General features: G+C 48.7%; 1 protein-coding gene across 2 annotated transcripts; it reads right to left on the bottom strand.

Moving 5' to 3' along the window:
• Positions 1 to 1,674: 1,674 nt before the first annotated feature.
• Positions 1,675 to 4,574, bottom strand: LOC120643690 (dolichol-phosphate mannose synthase subunit 2-like). Of its 2 annotated transcripts, none has more exons than XM_039920146.1 (3): positions 4,365 to 4,574; positions 2,143 to 2,236; positions 1,675 to 2,045 (listed from the first exon to the last, which is right to left on the bottom strand). In XM_039920146.1, the coding sequence occupies exons 2-3, from the start codon at positions 2,230 to 2,232 to the stop codon at positions 1,890 to 1,892; spliced, it is 246 nt and encodes an 81-aa protein (XP_039776080.1). In that variant the 5' UTR covers positions 2,233 to 2,236; positions 4,365 to 4,574; the 3' UTR covers positions 1,675 to 1,889. The 2 variants fall into 2 exon arrangements, with proteins under 2 accessions (XP_039776080.1, XP_039776079.1); XM_039920145.1 differs by lacking the exon at positions 4,365 to 4,574 and adding an exon at positions 4,268 to 4,290.
• Between the last annotated feature and the right edge of the window lie 14,622 nt (positions 4,575 to 19,196).

Raw genomic sequence — 19,196 nt, 5'->3', positions numbered from 1 at the left:
TTTTATCACACTCATTCCTAACAACCTATTATACTGCAGTATTGCATATTGATGGAGTAGAATCCATAACCAATTCAAAATATCTATATTCGTCCAATGAAACATAGGTACTAAAGCCATTAAATAAAATATATTCTTTTCAATTATCAACATTTCACATAACTGTGTTGCTCACATTTAATTTTAAAAAAAATATTGCAGAAACTTCATTTATCCAAGAGAGTCAATACAAAGTCCAATCTCTTGCTTCACAAAATGATGCAGACATTTCCATTTCCTCACATAATAAAATTAAAACATCCTTGTCATAACTATTATGGTTCCTTTGTTTATGAGTCTCAACAACTAGAACTTCTTATATGTACATCGACTTCAGTATTTAAGAATTTCTTATATGCAACTATGCCATATATCTCCAATGCTAAAATTGGCTGCAACTTCATAACTCCATCTTTTCAGCACACTCAACTTCAATATTTTTGCTCTGAAATTCCGTAGCAACGCGCGGGGTATTCAACTAGTTTTATTCTATTTTCATAAACATGCATGTGCTGGTAATAATTAACATGGACAGATTAAAGAAGGTCGATGGATCTGATCAGTGATCATCACATCACTCACCCAAGCACAAGGCGTGGCGAGGAACACGACGGCTCGTACGAGCGATGACTTTAGCAGCTAGCCAGGTAATGGCGAGAAACACGACTTTGCTATACCGGACGTGTCGGGGCGTGCATTAATAATTGTTGAAAATGATGACATGGACGTGCCACTAATTAAGCCAGCAAGCTACTTGTAGCTACTAAAGTCAGTCCCAATGCAGGCTCCACTTATAGAGTCTAAACCTCAAAGACTCCATCACAAAAAACTATACTTCCCAATGCAAAGTGTGTTACTTTGGTTTATATGGCTCACTTGTCTCTTACACATTCATTCTTGATTTGCGTGAAGACTTGGAGTCTAAATAAGACTTGGAGTCTTGATTTCTCTCTCTTCCATAAATATACTGTCACATCAGCAAAACGCAATAAATAGGAGGGTTAAACTCTATGATACAGTCTGGATTGAGACTACCCTAAAATAACGATGGAATTAACAATCGTGTCGGGTGCATGAGTTGCAGCAGGGCCACAGTATGGACACAAATGACCTTCCATTGGTCCAACATGTAGTAGACACATAGTACGGGAGGCACGTTATGAACAGATGGACGTCGGACTTCGGGTAGGGTAGTGACTGTGACTAGCCAGGCGATCATCATGTCGAACCAGAAACTTCCAAAAAAAGTCAATGTTTTGATTTATCTGTTGACGTCAAACGTTCATTATATTCCCACTTGTGTATTCACACTACTACTGTGTAGTCTGTGTGTGAGAGAGAGAGGAAACCAACCAATAAACTAACCTCTCGAGCTGATTTTCGAGAGGAAACCAAACAAAAAAACTAACCTCTCGAGCTGATTTTTCTCAGCCCATGTATATGATGATAGCATCGAATACACAAGGAAGCCCATGTATGATGATAGCATCGAATGCACAAGGAAATGTCATGTGCAGCCCATTAGCGCCCATGCTAGCTAAGGGAGCATCATGCCTCTCCAATCGGAAGAGCGTGAATTAACCTGGGCTCTTAATGACAACCCAACAGTTCAGAAGGGCAAGATAGAAACATATATTTCACAATAAAGAAAAACCGACAACCTGAGTGGTCATCTTTCGATTAACTTGATCTGAGAATCACAAATGAAAACAGAGATCTGAGTTACAAAGTGAGCGCCTTCAATATGATGGAACTGTTTACCGAGCTTCTAGCAATTACATGGGCTCTGAATTCATGGATTTAATCATCATAGTAAGTGAAGAGTACTACAATGTACATGGCAAACCCAATCAAGTGGTCTTCTTTTTCTTTGACTTGAGCATCACGAGACCCACAAAGATGCTCAAGAAACAAAGGAGAACCACGCCGGCAATCACTGGTATCAAAATCTCATACTCTTGAGGCAGGAAGTACTTGTGCACAAAGTGGTCGCTGTCAACGAACGGCTAGGTGGGAATAACATAGACAAAATAACCATTCAGAAATAAAGCCATTACAGTTCTACTTCAACTGAAACTGATAAAAGCATAAAAAGTTACTGACCAAGATAATGACCCAGAATGTATAATAGGTGAAGATGGATAAGCTCGTTAGCGTCAGCAGAAAACCAACTGCCTTATCACCCAGTTCCATTTCTCTGAGAATAATAGAAAATAACAACCTTATCAGTGCTATCAATTTTGGCAGATGAATGGTCATGATAATCCAAACGAAATGTCAAATATGTTTCATGATGGGTTCATAATAATCTGAACAACACAAAAGCTATTGCACAAAAAACTATCCAATATGGGAAAAATAGACTAGAGTGCTAGAACCGTATCAAGGGAGATGAGCAGCCACTCCACTGCAAAGCCTGTCTTAGCAATGCACCCAAATTAAGGCAAGAAAACCAAACAATTAAAACAGAGCAGCGCTAGCTTAGTAACACTCATATACTGCACTATGCCTTGTCATATCATGCATTATCACAAATTTAGGCATTCCACGTCTGGATATGTGGCAGTTGCTACTGTGCCTACATACCCACACAAAGTGATGGTAAGCGTAAATATGGTCTGAGATTGCAATAGTGCTACTGCTACCACATTGCTACAACTGCAAGCATCAAGCACAACAGTTACGGCATTACATCATGAAGTTGCAGGAAACATAACTACTAGAAAATCCAAGCATAAATTCTGGTATATCACTAAAAGACTAAAATTCGCATGTTAGAAAATCCAACCATATTAGAAACTCACATAGTACGATAATGGAATTTCTGGTAAATAACTTAAATTCTCAGATAACATAGTGGAACGATATCCAACAGAAGTGGAATTCCTAGAGGTAGGATATCATTATTTTGAAGAAAGGAAATCAAACTTTAATTTATCAAAGACACACTATATTGGTACATATTTGTACAGTTTACTATGCTCACTTTTGAAAATGATCAACATCATTCTCTTAAAACACATATAAGCAAAATGTCTATACTGGTAGTTGCTCAGTTTCCTATACTGATTTACAAAAATTCTTTATGAGCATTGCATACACAAATTTCCCTTATTTATATCATTTGCATGCACATGAAGCCCTAAGTACAATGTGGTGATTACTTCATAGTTGATAAATGGCTTGGCTACTCAAACAACAAAATCCCTTTGTTCTACTTTGTTATTATATATGGACAGCAGGACAGATAATCTGCTATAATAAACATGTTATATTGGTCCAATTGCTCAAAAGTAGGGCAATATGAGTAAAATTGGGTGATACCATATGCAATTCATCTCAGCTGAACTACAAGAAGTCAAATCCTGGGTAGCATGTTTAAAAGTTTATGTTTCCATTACTTGCATATGTTCTGAGCTTAGAGTTCAGGAATTCTTTCCCCAAATTGTAATGGGCAAAGACCAAAGTTTTATATTTGTTACTTCTATAAGAAAAAAAAATCCAACATCTTGAACACATACACATTAAGTTCTATATGGATATGTAGCTTGTTGGCCAAATACAATGAGAGCATTCTCTGTTTCATTTCCATCTTCCAAATAAGCAGCCATACAAGCACTTTTGTTCATAAACAAATCAACAGAATTGTTGAAAACTTGAAATTCAATCCAATAATGAAGTAGCACAAACCACTTGTTTTTCTAATTTCTAGTGATGATGACAGGGGGATACACAAATGAAGAAATTGATAGCTTAGGCAACAAAGATACATCTTTCTTTCATCCCAACAAAATAATTACACAAATTGAAATGCTGCATACAGTAGCAGCGCACCTAATGCAAATCTCATGACTATTCAACCATCCAGCCACTGATGTACTACCTTGTATGTATTAGAGAGCAGTGCTGCAATGCAGAGGAACCTTTGATTATGCGCAGGTAAAATCTGATCATACTACCTAGAACAATCAATATAAGAATGACAAGAGTCCCTTTCCTTTCGGTGCAGTGGCATTTCTAAGTTTGAGAGTGGCACGTGATGTCTGAAACAAACAATAGGTTCCACGTCTCAGGAAAATTACGTCCAGGATGCGGAGAGTCTTGATCTAGGGACATTCACTAAACGATGCAACGAAATGACGCAACAATTGAAATCACCGGGCTTAATTTCACCACAAAAATACCCCCCAAACCTTAGGGAACGAAGGCGATCTAGAAGCAACTCCACCTCTCCATGCTAGGACGCGGTGCAAATACTAGTCCACGCTTGATGCGGCGCTCGTGGTCAACACTTAGGGAGCCGTATTCGGTAGTAGCCCTCTTACCTTCCGGGACGGGCGGCGGCGCGAGCGCGAGGTGGCACGCAGACGCCGCGGAGGGGCGGCGCGGGACGGGGAGACGGGCGGCGCCGTGCCCAGCACGAGCGCGAGGAGGCGCGTGGGCGGCGGGCGGGAGCGAGCGAGGGGCGGGGAGAGGCGGGCGGCGCGGCCGGCGGACGGCGGAGACGGGCGCCGGGCGGCGACGGATCTGGAAGGGACGGGGGAGACGGGCTGAGGTAGACCCATTTATGGGCTGGGCCGGACTCGGGCCGGGTAGAAATCGGGTCCGTTCGGATAAAAATTTCGCACCCGTTCCCAGCCCATGGGCTTGGACGGGCCCGGTATTTGATCCGGGCTTGGACCGCGTCTGGCCCATGGGATTGGTTTCCACTACCAAGCCCAGTTCTACAGTAGAAGTGGATGGGCCAAAGTTGAGAGTGCGTCCAGTAGGAAACGAACCTGAAGCTTTTTTTTTATAGTATATACTCCCTCTATTCAGTTTTGATTGATATATTTCCATATTGCACAATGACCAAGGGCACCACAAGTGTGCTTATCAATCTAATAAATGTAACAGACTTTTTTATTGGTCCTCCAATGGTTTAACTGGAAACTCCTTATAACTAGTGCTATTTATTGTCACAACCCATACCAATAGTAAATATAGCTATCATTTTTGAACATTTAAGTTTTTGAAATATAGCTATCAAAAGTGAATGGAGGGAGTATAAAAGAAAAAAGTCCCTGTGATGGACTAAGGTTGAGTGTGTTCCACGTTTCTCCCCGTTTCCTCTATAGCTTGCATCTTCTACTTCCGTTTACCTGTTGATTTCTTCCTCTCGCGTGTACCATGTGCTGCTGCTCAGATCTCCGCTTTGTGGTGGTGCAGCAGACAGGATAATGCGCACGTGTGATTGTAACTAGTAACTCTGTGTGTAGGTGACTTTGGATGAAATTCCCTTTACAGTAATCATGCTTGTGTGTGTGATTGTAACTATTATCTATGTGTGTTTGTGACATAGAAATACCTATACTAGTTTGCATTTCCGAGGAAAAAAATATCCTGTCTATAACTAATCATGCTTGTTTGTGTGATTTTGTTTGCTCATTTTGTGTTTTTGAGTTGGATGAAAATTTTCTCCTAGCATGCAGTTCCAAGTTTTTTTTTGTCTAATCATGCATTCGTGTGTAATTGTAATTGTTAGGATTCCTCTATGCGTGTTCCAAAAGCTGTCAGAGTATCAGCTATTTTCAGAATGGGTCAACATGTAGTTGTAATTGGTATTGTTTGAGACTAACCCTCGATCTCAGTTTGGTAAAGAACTAACAACTTCTGATTGGTTCCTAGGTTATTGAATACAAAATTCATAAGCTCATTTTTTTTCAAATTTCTTTTATATTTGTTGGTTTTAACAATACCAATCATTATTTTTATCAGAATCATTTCATCTAGATATGCTTATATAGAGGGTAATCTTGTTTTATCTTCTAACCAGTTTACTAAATCTGCATCAACCCTTTTAATCTGTTTTATATTTATCATAGACAAGGTTCTTTCCAGGTAACTGAAAACAAACTACACCTAAATGCTTGTGTGGTCGACAAATATAATAGGTGCAGGATTATTTGAATCACTTCTGTCCTCTTTTGTCTTATAAGGTTTCTGAATTTTTTTAATCTATTTTAGCTTTAGAAATTGGCTTGCATCTTATAGAATTTTGACATTCATTTTAACCTATATTCCATTTTTCGTTCATGCATGTCATAGGTGCCATTATACGGCAATTTGCTAGAACTCCACCTTCCACTTTCAAAATGCACAGGTAATGCATATGAATGTTATAGTGCTCGCGCGTATGCAATTTTAGTGTACTAAAACTATAACTTTTATGATTCTTGGTTTAATTTTCTCTAGATTCTCATTTTTTGCATGTATTTTCATGTCATGCCAAAAATAGACCTGGGTATATTTATGGCTTTTATTTGTACAGTTGCTAATACCCGTTATTGTATATGCTCTAAAATTTCTTTACCATTTTTTCATTTATTTACTTTCATAAAAAATTTGTACCCAAGACTTAAGGAGGTCCGGATTGTCTGTATCAAAGCTTTCAAGTGATTCACTAAGGGCATACTTTGCAATCATTTCCTAGTTAGAAATAATTTATTATTGTTGTGTCACGTCCCATATCTTCTATAGTTATTTTGAATTTCTACATTAAATAGAATTTCTAGGTTTATGCTCTATTTTCTACTTATAATTAAGGAACCTTCTTGTATGTGAATACCAGAAAAATACTAGCCATTTTACTTAATTCCTTTTATCAATAAGGTAGCTTTGGAAATGTTTTCGTCCATCATGCCACCTATTTTGAATGTTTTTTAATCTCTTTTCTGATCTATATTTTCTTTTGAGTCACAGCCAGGAGTCAGTTCAGGGGAAGGCGAGAGAAAAATTTGTGAAAGAGCCTGGTTTCCTCCCTCTGAATCATCAGGTGAAGACCAGCTCTTTTGCTATGTTTTTTTTCCAAAGAAAATCATTTTTGTATATGACAGCTTTATTACATATGACTATAATTATTTGATTGAGTTATAATGGGGCATGATTTAGAGATTTTCGGATAGATTCTTATCCAATTCATAGTCGGTAATGTTCAATTGAGATTTGTTCGGGCTCAATTTGGGGACTTTTGATAGATCACTGATTGACCTGCTGCTTTCTCATATCTATTTTTTAACATGTGGTTGAGCATGCTTGTGTTTTACTAGCTAATTTTCAGCTACTGTTTGGAATTCATGTGAGAAATCCAATCAACACTACAAATGTATAGGCAATTTTTGATAAATACTAGTATAAATTCTTCTAGTTTATTTAATGAACATTGTATTTTTAGTTAATGCACAGTATGAACTTATATAAGAATGTTTAGAGTTTCCCTTTCTTGAAATAGATAAAAATTGAAGTTCGATGAGCATGTCTTACAAATCGAATCACTTATGGATTCTTATGTGAGCTTTGTTCATAAATTTAGTGCTCGGCCTGATGTCTAACTTTGGATCCTTGTGTGCGCATGAACAGAGGGGGCCTTGAGCCCATGAACAGTCTGTTCGCGTCGACTAGAGTTCGCCAACTTGAGCCATCTTGGGAGCCCCGTGCCCTACGCACCTTGAGCTTGCCGACCCTGCAGATCCAGGCCGAGGATGATGTGTTCTCTCTGGGAATGTCTAGGACATCTCACGCAAGGTGAGGATTTGCAATTCCTCTCCTCTTGAATCTCCTGCACCCCATACAGATTCCTTTGTGGCATCATATCGCCTCCATTTCCTGTTGTGCTTTGCATCCCAGTCTTATCGTACCAAAAGAAAAAAAATGGCGGGTGTGACATTTTTGCAGGTTTTGATTTGTGGTATGCTAGGTTTCGATTTCTTTGTTGCTTTGTGTCTGATCTGTAGTTTACTAGGTTTGATTGCGGAATTCACCTGTTGTTTTCGTGGCCCGCAATTGTTCAACTTTTCCATTTCCTGTTACTTGTCCCAACATCGGTTGAGATGGTTTGGACATGTCCAACGAAAGCCTCCTGAGGCGCCGGTGCGTAATGGGGTTCTTGAGCGGGTCGATAATGTAAAGAGGGGTAGAGGTAGACCTAAACTGACGTGGGATGAGTCGGTTAAGAGAGACCTTAAGGATTGGAATATCTCTAAAGAGATAGCTTTGGATAGGAGCGCTTGGAGACTAGCTATCAATGTGCCTGAACCTTGAAAACTTATTTCTTTCGGGTTTCATCTCTAGCCTATCCCAACTTGCTTGGGAAAAAATGCAATGTTGTTGTTGTTGTTGTTACTTGTCCCAACACGAGTTCTTACAGATTCATTTTATGGTCTGATATCTAGGTTTGGTTTGTGGACTGTTGGCTTTTGATTTGGCCATTTGGAGATGTTTCTTGTTGTGGATTTCACTATACTTCAATATGGAAATTGTTGAAAATACGTCAAACCTCATTACCTAGTCATTTTGTTGTACGATAACAATGGGTAGCCAAGCACCTGATGAATATACAGTATTTGTCAATATGCTGGCTTACAGGCTTATACCATTTGATTTCTTTTGATTAGAACAATCTATCAACTTGCAAATCATTTTAGTTTTCATGTTGCATTTGCCAGGTTCTAGGAAAAATTTGCATGGTCATTGTTCTAAATTTACTGCTAGAGATGTTTGTGTAATTTCTATATTTCGCCTGTGTATTTTGCATTTTATGATTCTTGTGGCTTTTCAAATAACCTCTCTTCTGATAATAACATGTGTTTTGTTGTGTTTATGCAGTTTCTCAAGAGTCTAGTGGCTCCGAACGGCTCGGAAGATAATTCCATCGTAACCATAGCAGCTTACAGAATTCCAGTGGTTATATTATATCTATTGGTCCAATCCTGTCACTATTTTTGTGATGTGCTTGTCTATAGCTTGATTTATTCTTGTCATATTCTATTGTCAGCAAAAAAAAATTACATGTAGCTCTTTTTTGAGATTTTTGTTTGTACTCTAGAAGGAAAGAAATCAAACACAAAAAAAAATCAAGTAACTTTTCTTTTTATTTGTAATTTTTGTGATTTTTTGTTCGTACTCTAGTTGAAAAAACAGAAATGGGACCAATATTTTTACATGTAACTTTTCTTTTGATTTGTAACTTTTTAGGATTTTTTGTTCATACTCTACTTGTAAAAATAGAAACAACATCAAAATTTTACATACAACCTTTTCTTTTTATTTGCAACCTTTTATAATTTCTGTTCGTACTCTAGTTGAAAAAAAAGAAACAGGACTAAAATTTTACATGTAAATTTTCTTTTGATTTGTAACTTATTGGGATTTTTGTTCGTACTATATTTGGGAAAAATAGAAATGACATCAAATTTTGCATGCCTTTTCTTTTTATCTATATTTTTTTTAGAGTTTTTTTATATTGTAGTTGAGATAAATAGAAACAAACCTAAAATTTACATGTAAGTTTTATTGTAGTTTTAGAGATTTTTGTTTATATTCTAATTGTGTCGGTGTCCTGACCCGGGGGTCCGGATCCCAACTAGTAAATGCTGCGTGTTTCCTCGTCCCAGATGTTGATGCAAGAGGCAACACAGTAATGCACGGTTTATTCTGGTTTCGGCCGCGAGGCCGTACGTCCAGCAAAGGGGGTGTGCAAGGGCACTGTATTATCTTGCACCCGGAGTGCTTGTAGTAGGGGGTACAAGCGTGGCGAGAGAGGGAGGGAAGCTTTCAGGTCTCTGCTAGAAGAGAAGTCGATTGAGGTGAGTGCTCAGTGGTGCTGAGAGTGTGGCGATGATCGCGAATGTAGGTGACCATCCCCTTAAAGGAAGCCCGCCTCCTCCTTTTATAGTTACAAGGAGGGGCGGGATACATGAGCAGGGGAACATGGAAGTCGTCGTCTTCCCCCGAATCATGGGGGTGCAGTGGTCGAACACTGTATGAAGTACACTGTGGGGCATGGCGTCGGGCGTGGCCGTCGTCCTGGATATCGTCCTTGATCTTGCGGAGATCGCGCTGGCGTCCTGCCAGCCCCAACAGGCAGCGTGGTCGTCGCCGTAGAGTGTACCGTCCTCTAGATGTGGCATGGTGGCGTTCCGTGGGCCCTGCAGGTTAGGGTCTTGTGTGCACCAGCGGCGGTGGGGCACGCGGCGGTCCTGGACCCCTTGGACGGAGTGCTAGCGTGCACACTAGGAGGTCTGGGAGACACGTGAAGGTCCCGGACCCCTCGAGGGGGGAGGTCCGGGCCTCCGGCTGCTATCGCTGGGCGTTGCTCTTCGGGGGGCGCGTGGCGACGCCGGGCCCCTTCCCAAGCAGGAGGCGGGCCCGGGGCCATACGCATGGTCAGGTGGAGTCCGGACAGCCAGAGTTGGCAGAATAGTGACGGGAGCAGTGCCGGACCTATCTTGTCCCGCGTCGCAGGTTCCACAGTGCTGCCACAACGTCCGGGATGGCGGAGCAGTGACCGGAGTTGGCGGACGGGACTCCGGTCACAGCCACTGTGAGGAATGGCGGCCTGACGCCGTCTGTCCTGGGCGCTGTGGTGGAGTGGTTGGCCTTTAATGCCTCCGTATGACGGGCGGGTGAGCGGTAGGGCTGTTTGTCCTATATGCCGAGGGGTGGCCTCGAGCGAGGCGGAGGTGAGTCGCCTGCTCGAGGGTAGGTTCGCTACCCTCGAGCGAGGCGGAGATGTTTTGCCCGCTCGATGGGAGATTCGCTACCCTCGAGCAAGGCGGAGATGCGGGGCGCATTCGAGGGTCTCGATGGGAGCCCTCGAGCGAGGCGGAGATCGCCCCGCGGGTCCAAGGGGGGTGCGAATGGGCCGCATGCTGGGCTTCTTTGAGTTCTTTCCTTTCTTCCGGATGGAAAGGAGGCCGTGGGCCTTCGTGGGCTCAGTCGCCTAACACGTGTTTGCGTTTTTTAGAGTGATCTTGGTACCCCAATTAGGGTGTCCCTAATCGTGGTATCCGACAGTAGCCCCCGAGGCTTTGGTCGAGTCAAGGGATTCGGCCAAAGGGTATTTCGGCGATTTTCCCCCTTGACGTGATCGGTCGGTGCCGTGCACCCGCCAGGCGCACCTGGGTGCCAGCCCAGCGGATGTGACAACTCGTCGGTCGGGGTAGTGCGCCTGCGGGGAGAGTACTTCGAGGCGCGTGACTTTTTTGGTTTGTTCCGGGGACGAGACGCATCCGCGTGCTAAGTGGGCCAGGGCGATGATGGCACCTGCTGCTCGGCAGCTGGTGCTTTCGTCGTGCTGTCCCACATTCAGGGCCTCGGCCCCGCTTTCCCTGGTCGCCTTGCGACGCGCCGTTCGAGGGCGGTCGGCCTGGGCCGATGATGTGCCACTTAGCATCCAGGGAGCCGGCTTTATTTTGTCGCGGCTTTATTTTGTCGCATCGCGTCTCAGCACGGTGACCGAGGGTATCTTTCACTCGTGGAGGGCCGCGCCATCACGGGCGGTCCAAGCCTCCGCCCCCCGACGGGCTTGAAGCTTGGCGCCCGGCGCTGCTATAAATAGGGGTCGTGGGGTTCCCTTTCTTCTCCAACTTCCCTGCTCCTGCTTCTAGCATCGCCTAAGCCTTGTAATGTTTTCCGTCGCCTTTCACGACCGGCCCCCAGATGGGGTGGCCTGGCTTTTTTATGCTTTGATGCTAGAAGAATGCTTGCGAGCGGCGGGAGAAAGCCGGAGAGGGCGTGCGCACCATCCCTTAGCTTTAGTGGGATCAACAGAAGAGCATTGGGCCCGTGGGGACCTGACCTGCGATGTCCCCTAGCCTGAAGGGGGATGGAGACGCCTGACCATGGCGTTAGTGCCAGGTTTGGTGGCTGTTCTTCGCATCGTCCCCTCCCCCCCGGCAACAAGGTTGCTCTCGGGGAGACGGTGTGGAGAGTGCTGTCCGCCAGCTTGACCCCCCGCATGGTCTACGGTGGAGGAGATGCTAGAAGAAAGCTTGCGAGGAGAGCATCCCGCTGGACCCGTGCGGTCTGGGGGCTGTTCCTCGCATCCCTAGCAGCCTGGCCGTCGCGCCGGCCAGGGGCTCGGTGCTTTTCTTCGTCGCTCGCTCCTCCCCAAGACAGGGAAAATTGCCACACAGGTGGCAATGCGTTTGTACTTTTCGACGGCTTTGAGCCGGTAGCCCTTTGTAATCTTTGATTGTAAAGAGCAATGATGCCTCTTTCTCCTTCGCGGAGAGGACGACCGAAAGAGTATGGGTGGGTGTCACCCCTGCAGGAGATTTCGGTCCTCGAATGTGTGAAGTTTCCTCCGTGGGGGCGCGTCAGCGCACCCGCGGGTGTAGCCCCCGAGGCCTTGGAGGAGTGTTTGTACTCGTCCAAGGGCTATAAACGTCGTCCCTCTTGGTTGCTTCACTGGGGTGGCCGTCCAGCGTCTTTTTTAGTCGGCATCGGCACTCTTTCAGCTGCCCTCGGCATTCTCAGTGCTGGTACAGCGACCCAGCATCCAGCTTAACCATCAGGCAGGCGTGCGTCAATAGTAGGGGTTTTGGTTAGACACACGGAACTTCACAATCGACGATCGTCGACCCCTTCGAGGGTGCGGCCTGAGCCGTAGTGTGCGAGGAGCCCCCGAGCCCCGGCCCACGGAAGGGCGTTCAGGGAAACCCTCGACTTTGGTTACGACCGTCGTCGCCCTTCCGCAGGGAGGAGGGGTGAAGCGCACCATGCTACCCATGCCCGGGCCGCGACCTATGGCTGCTTCGGTGAGCTGTTATCGGGTAGTTCAAATGGACATCCGTGCCCCGTTCGATAAGGGTCGGCTCGTGGTCCGTGGACACGTCACATAAAGCACTCGCGAAGGTTCGCTAGGCGGGGCTCGGACCCATTCGATAGGGTCCGAGGGCTCGATGCTCTCCGTCGATGGGATCCCCCTACTAGGCACCCTCGACTGGCCTTGAACACTGCGTTGGACGTCTCGAACTCCGCGTTCGAGGGTAGCTTGTACGGCACGCCCATGCAGTCCCTGACTCTGGCGATCTGGGGCGCCTGTCGAACCCTCGACGGGTCAGGCTTCGAACCCCTGATCAGTAAGGCCTCAGAATAGGATTCCCTCGAGGATGAAGTGCCCCCGAAAGGAATATTCCGTCACGGTTCGCAAGCGGCGCGGAGTCGCCGGTCGTGTGCGCGGGTCTTCCGCTGGTCGTGGGCAACGTGGCCCAGTTCGTGCGGTGCGGTGCAGGCGCGCCTTTTTAGGCGGCTACCTCGGGTAGACGAAACGGCGTGGGTGGCGGCTGACGGATGGAACAGCGCAATAGTCGCGCCGCGCCCGTTGATTACTGCGCCGTAATTATTGCCGAGTGCTCGCGTGGGAGACTCCGCGGTCGTGGGGCCCATCCGTCAGCGACGGCAAAATCTACCGCATTGAATGCGGCGGATTCGGGCCGTGGTGGCGTATCCGCGCACCGTGGTGAAATAAAAGCGAGAGAAGGGGTTGTTTTGGGCTCATCTGGACATTTGCCTTCGCCTCCCTTGCTTTCTTCGCCTCCCCTGCATTCTGAGCACGTAGCCGAGAGCGAGCAGAAGCAGAGGAAGGAAAGCGAGAGCGCACCTCAGCCACTGCAGAGCTTGCCTCCCCGCGTCCCCCTTGGTCTGAAGCAATGGCGGATGTCCATGAGCCGTTGCCGTGGGGGAGATCCACCGCCACCGAGGCGGTTTTGGAGCGGCTAGCTGAGGACAGGCTGCTTCCGCTGAACCCCAACTCAGGGGCACCGGCGTGGATCTCCCCGCGGCCGAAGGAGACGGAGCTGAATCCCCCCGATAGCCGAGTTCGATGCTGTCGTAGATCCACCGAGGGGGGATGATAACCTGTAGATAGGCTGGGCCTCGGAGCCCATGTAATAGATTAATATTCGTTGTAATTGTACTTTGTATTCGTATCTGAATATAGAAATTCGTTTTCGTTAAATCGACTGTGTGGCCCATCGAGGCCTTGTGCATTCGAGCCCGCGTTTTCTTTACTCTACTTCCGTGTTCTCGTACGCGACTTAGATAAACTTCTGCAAGGAATTTCGCGTTCATAAGCAACGTAGGCGTAGGGTGGTGAGGGGGGTGCCGTATCCCGGAGGCGTAGGCGGCCCCACGACTCGGCCGGCCCCGTACCGTAGTTGCTTACGCCTCGCGTCTGTTTTTTTCTAAGTGTACGAGAAGCTTAGAGACGAGACGGAAGTTTTTCGAAAAAACATTGGCGATTTTTTGGGGACGTTCGGGGGTTCGCCCCGTAGTAGCCCCCGAGGGAGGCTTGGCTTTGCCGAGGGTAAAGCCAAGCGTACCTCAGTGTTCGTGCGCATCCGAGCCCTCGAGGGTCCGGAAGGTTCCAAAAAATAACCAAGTAAAGCGTACTTCTTTATTATTTCAGGAAATAAAAAATGCGAGTACAAACGATGTACAAATAGCACGGAATTCTAAGGATAGAAGCGACGTAGCTGCTGTATGTTCCAAGCGTTGGTGAAGACTTCGCTGTCTGCGTTCGCTAGCTTGTACAAGCCGGGCTTGAGCACCTCGGCGACGATGTATGGGCCTTCCCATGCTGGTGAGAGCTTGTGGCGACCCCTGTTGTCCTGTCGAAGCCTTAGCACCAAGTCCCCCTTGTTGAGGTCTCGGTGCCGGACTCTCTGCGCTTGATATCTTCATAAAGACTGCTGGTAGCGCACAGAGTGTAGGAGTGCCACATCTCGAGCCTCGTCCACTTGATCCAGCAAGTCTTCGCGAGCTCGCTGGTTCTGCTACTCTTGGTATGCCTTGAGCCTTGGCGACCCGTACTCCAAGTCCGTGGGGAGTATGGCCTCGGCGCCATAGACGAGGAAGAACGGGGTAAAGCCCGTGGCTCTGCTTGGGGTCGTCCTCAAGCTCCAGATAACCAAGGGTAGCTCCGTGAGCCACCTCCGGCCAAACTTGTTCAACTTGTTGAAGATTCTTGGCTTCAGTCCTTGGAGGATCATGCCGTTGGCACATTCCACTTGCCCGTTCGTCTATGGGTGCGCCACAGCCGACCAGTCCACACATATGTGGAAACTGTCGCAGAACGCCAAGAACTTCTTGCCTGTGAACTGGGTGCCGTTGTCGGTGATGATCGAGTTCGGGACCCCGAACCTGAAGACGATGTCGGTGAAGAACAGAACGGCTTGTTCGGATTTAATCTTGCCGATGGGTCGAGCCTCGATCCACTTGGAGAATTTTTCGACTGCCACCAGCAAGTGGGTGAAGCCCCTGGGCGCCTTCTGCAGCGGACTGACGAGGTCCAGTCCCCACATGGCAAACGACCATGTGATGGGGATGGTCTGTAGAGCTTGGGCCGGGAGATGTGTTTTTCGAGCGTAGAACTAGCAACCTTCGCAGGTCCGCACGACGTCGGTGGCGTCGGCGACCGCGGTGGGCCAGTAAAAGCCCTGCCGAAACGCGTTACCCACGAGGGTTCGCGGCACGGCGTGATGACCGTAGGTGCCAGCGTGGATGTCGCGGATCAGCTCCTTGCCCTCGGGGGATGGGGATGCATCGCTGCAAGACGCCAGAGGGACTGCGCTTGTATAACTCGTGGTCGATTAAGACGAAGGACTTGGCCCGCCTGGCGAGGCGCCGCGCCTGAGCGCGGTTCGAGGGTAGGACCCCTCGAATCATCTAGTCGAGGTACTGGACGCGCCAATCTTGCGAAGTGGGGGCCTCGTTGACTTCCATTGCTTCGGCCTCGTCCGCGGAGGTGGTCCCGAAGTCATTGTCCATGGGCTCGGCCTCGTCCGCGGGGAGGGGGGGGGGTTCCCGCCGGAGGGCCCGGCGGACGAGGGGACTGGCTCCGCCGGATCCTTGAATTCGACGGAGGGTTTGGTGATGTCGCGAGCGAAGATGTTCGGGGGAACGGTGGTCCGCCCTGACGCGATCTTGGCTAGTTCGTCGGCATCCTCGTTATACTTGCGCGGGACATGATTGAGTTCTAGGCCATCAAATTTGTCCTCGAGGCGGTGCACTGCTTTGCAGTATGCCTCCATCTTCGGGTCGTGGCAGGTAGATTCCTTCATCACTTGATCGATGATGAGTTGAGAGTCACCGCGCATGTCGAGGCGTTTGACACCGAGCTCGATGGCGATGCGGAGGCCGCTAAGGAGGGCCTCGTACTCAGCCATATTGTTAGATGCAGGAAAGTGTAAGCGCATCACGTACCGCATGTGATCTCCGAGGGGTGAGATGAAGAGGAGGCCGGCACCGGCGCCGGTTTTCATCACCGACCCGTCGAAGTACATGGTCCAGCATTCGGCCTAGATTTGCGGTGGGGGTAGCTGAGTGTCCGTCCACTCAGCCACGAAGTAAGACAAGACTTGGGACTTGATGGCTTTGCGGGGGGCGTAGGTGAGAGTTTCTCCCATCAGCTCCACAGACCATTTGGCGATTCTACCCTCGGCTTCCCTATTGCGGACTATCTCTCCCAAAGGAAAAGACGAGACCACGGTGACGGGATGGGCCTCGAAGTAGTGGCACAGCTTGCGCCGTGCCAAAACCACCGCGTATAGCAGCTTCTGAATCTGTGGATAGCGTGTCTTAGTTTCAGACAACACTTCACTGATGTAGTACACCGGCCGTTGGACGGGCAGAGCATAGCCCTCCTCTTGTCTTTCGACAACGACCACCGCGCTGACCACTTGGGTCGTCGCGGCTACGTACATATAGAGGGGCTCGCCATCCGCGGGTGGCGTGAGAATGGGGGCGTGAGTGAGCGATGCCTTCAGCCTGTCGAGGGCTTCTTGGGCTTTGGGGGTCCACGTGAAGCGCTCAGTTTTTCTCAGGAGTCGATACAGGGGTAAGCCTTTCTCGCCGAGGCGCGAGATGAATCGACTAAGGGACGCTAGGCATCCCATGACCCTCTGTACCCCCTTTAGGTCTCGGATCGATCCCATCTGAGTGATGGCCGAGACTTTGTCAGGGTTGGGTTCGATGCCCCGCTGGGAGACAATGAAGCCCAAGAGCATGCCTCGAGGGACTCCGAACACGCACTTCTCGGGGTTGAGCTTTACCCCTTTGGCCCTTAGGCAATCGAATGCGATCCTGAGATCAGCAACCAGGTCGTCCGCCTTCTTGGATTTCACAACGATGTTGTCGACGTACGCCTCTACATTGCGCCCGAGATGGTCCCCGAAAACGTGGAGCATACACCGCTGGTATGTAGCTCCGGTGTTTCTGAGGCCAAAGGGCATCGTAACGTAGCAGTACATGCCGAAAGGTGTGATAAAAGAAGTCGCGAGCTGGTCGGACTCTTTCATCTTGATTTGGTGGTAACGGGAGTAAGCATCAAGAAAGGATAAAAGTTCACATCCCGCAGTTGAATCTACGATTTGATCAATGCGTGGCAAAGGAAAGGGAACCTTCGGACATACTTTATTTAAACTAGTATAGTCTACGCACATCCACCAACTCCCATTCTTTTTCTTCACTAATACAGGATTAGCTAGCCACTCGGGATGGAATACTTCCTTGATGAATCCGGCCGCCAGAAGTTTCTGCAGCTCCTCGCCGATCGCCCGGCGCTTGAGCTCGTCGAAGCATCGCAGGCGCTGTTTCACAGGCTTGGAGTTGGGTCGGATATCAAGTGAGTGCTCGGCGACCTCCCTCGGTATGCCAGGCATGTCCGAGGGGCTCCAAAAAAGATGTCTGCGTTGGCGCTGAGAAAGTCGACGAGCACCACTTCCTATTTGCTGTCGAGGGTGGCGCTGATCTGCAATGCCTTGTCGTCGGGGTAGCTCGGGTCGAGGGGCACCTTCTTGATACCCTCGGCGGGTTCAAAGCTTCCCGCGTGTCGGTGCGTGGAGTCCAAGGCCTCGCTTGCCATCTTGTCGAGGGTGGCTGTGAGGGCCTCATCCTCCGCTTGAGCCTCCGCGTGCTCAACGCACTCGACGTCGCACTCGTAGGCATGCTCGAACGAAGAGCCGACGGTGATGACACCCTTCGGACCCGACATCTTCAGCTTGAGGTAGGTGCAGTTGGGGATGGCCATGAACTTGGCGTAGCAGGGATGACCAAGGATGGCATGATAGGATCCCCGAAACCCCACCACCTCGAAGGTGAGTACTTCCTTGCGGAAGTTGGCTGCCGTGCCGAAGCAGACATGCAGATCGATCTGGCCGAGGGGTTGGACGCGCTTCCCCGGCGCAATGCCATGAAATGACGACTTGCTGGGGCGAAGCTTATTCAATCCAATCCCCATGAGCTCCAAGGTGTGGGCGTACATGATGTTTAGGCTGCTGCCTTCGTCCATGAGCACCTTGGAGAAGTGGGTGTTGCCGATGATGGGGTCGACAACGAGCGGGTACCGTCCCGGATGCGGGACATAGTCGGGGTGGTCCTCGTGGCCAAAGGAAATGGTGTCCTTTGACCAGTCGAGGTAGGATGGCGTGGCCTTGGTGACGGAGAAGACTTCCCGGCGCTCACGCTTGCGCTGCCGAGAGGTCATGTTCGTCGTTGCTCCTCCAAAGATGAAGAAGGCGTTCTCCACCGGGTGGAACTCGTCATCTCCACCTTGGTCACCAGCATCCTTCTTCTTGTCCTCGTCATGATGCGCGACGCGATTGTAGTATTTCTTGAGTATTTCGCACTCCTCGAGGGTGTGGTTGACCGAGCCCTTGTGGTAAGGACACGGCTTCTTAAGCATGTCGTCGAACAGGCCGCCGCCGCCTCGAGGGGGGCCTCGAGGTCCTTTGCGGTCCGGGGCGGCAGCAAAGGCCTCCTCGGAGTCCTCTGCCCGCCCCGATCCACGTTGGTTTGGTGGGACCGGCTTCTTCCCTTTCCTCCCCCGCTTTTGTTTCTTGGCGGGGGCGTGGGTCTTGGCGTTGCTGCCCTCCGCGGGCGCATCTTCCTTGCGCTTGTTTGGCTTGTCGTCGAAAATGGCACCAACCGCCTCCTCGCCGGCGGCGTAGTTGGTGGCAGCGTCGAACAACTCGTTGGTGTTGGCGGGTCGACTTCTCGCAAGCTCGTGCACCAGGTTCCTGCACGTCGTACCCTCGAGGAAGGCGTTGATGACCTCGATGTGGGTGACGCTGGGGAGCTCGGTGCATTGCTTGGAGAAGCGCCGTACGTAGTCACGCAGGGACTCATTGGGCTTCTGGCGACACCCTTTGAGGTCCCAGGAGTTCCCGGGGCGCACGTATGTGCCCTGGAAGTTGCCCACGAAGATCTAGACCAAGTCGGCCCAGTTGTGGATCTGGTCCGCGGGCAAGTGCTCGAGCCACGTTCGTGTGGCGTCAGCAAAATGAAGGGGGAGGTTGCGGATGATGACCGCATCTTCCGTCGCACCGCCTAGTTGG

The sequence above is a fragment of the Panicum virgatum genome, chromosome 8K, assembly GCF_016808335.1.
Source record: "Panicum virgatum strain AP13 chromosome 8K, P.virgatum_v5, whole genome shotgun sequence".
Classification (NCBI taxonomy): domain Eukaryota; kingdom Viridiplantae; phylum Streptophyta; class Magnoliopsida; order Poales; family Poaceae; genus Panicum; species Panicum virgatum.
The sequence above is the reverse complement of the archived record's forward strand: the minus strand, read 5'-3'. Positions and strand labels throughout refer to the sequence as shown.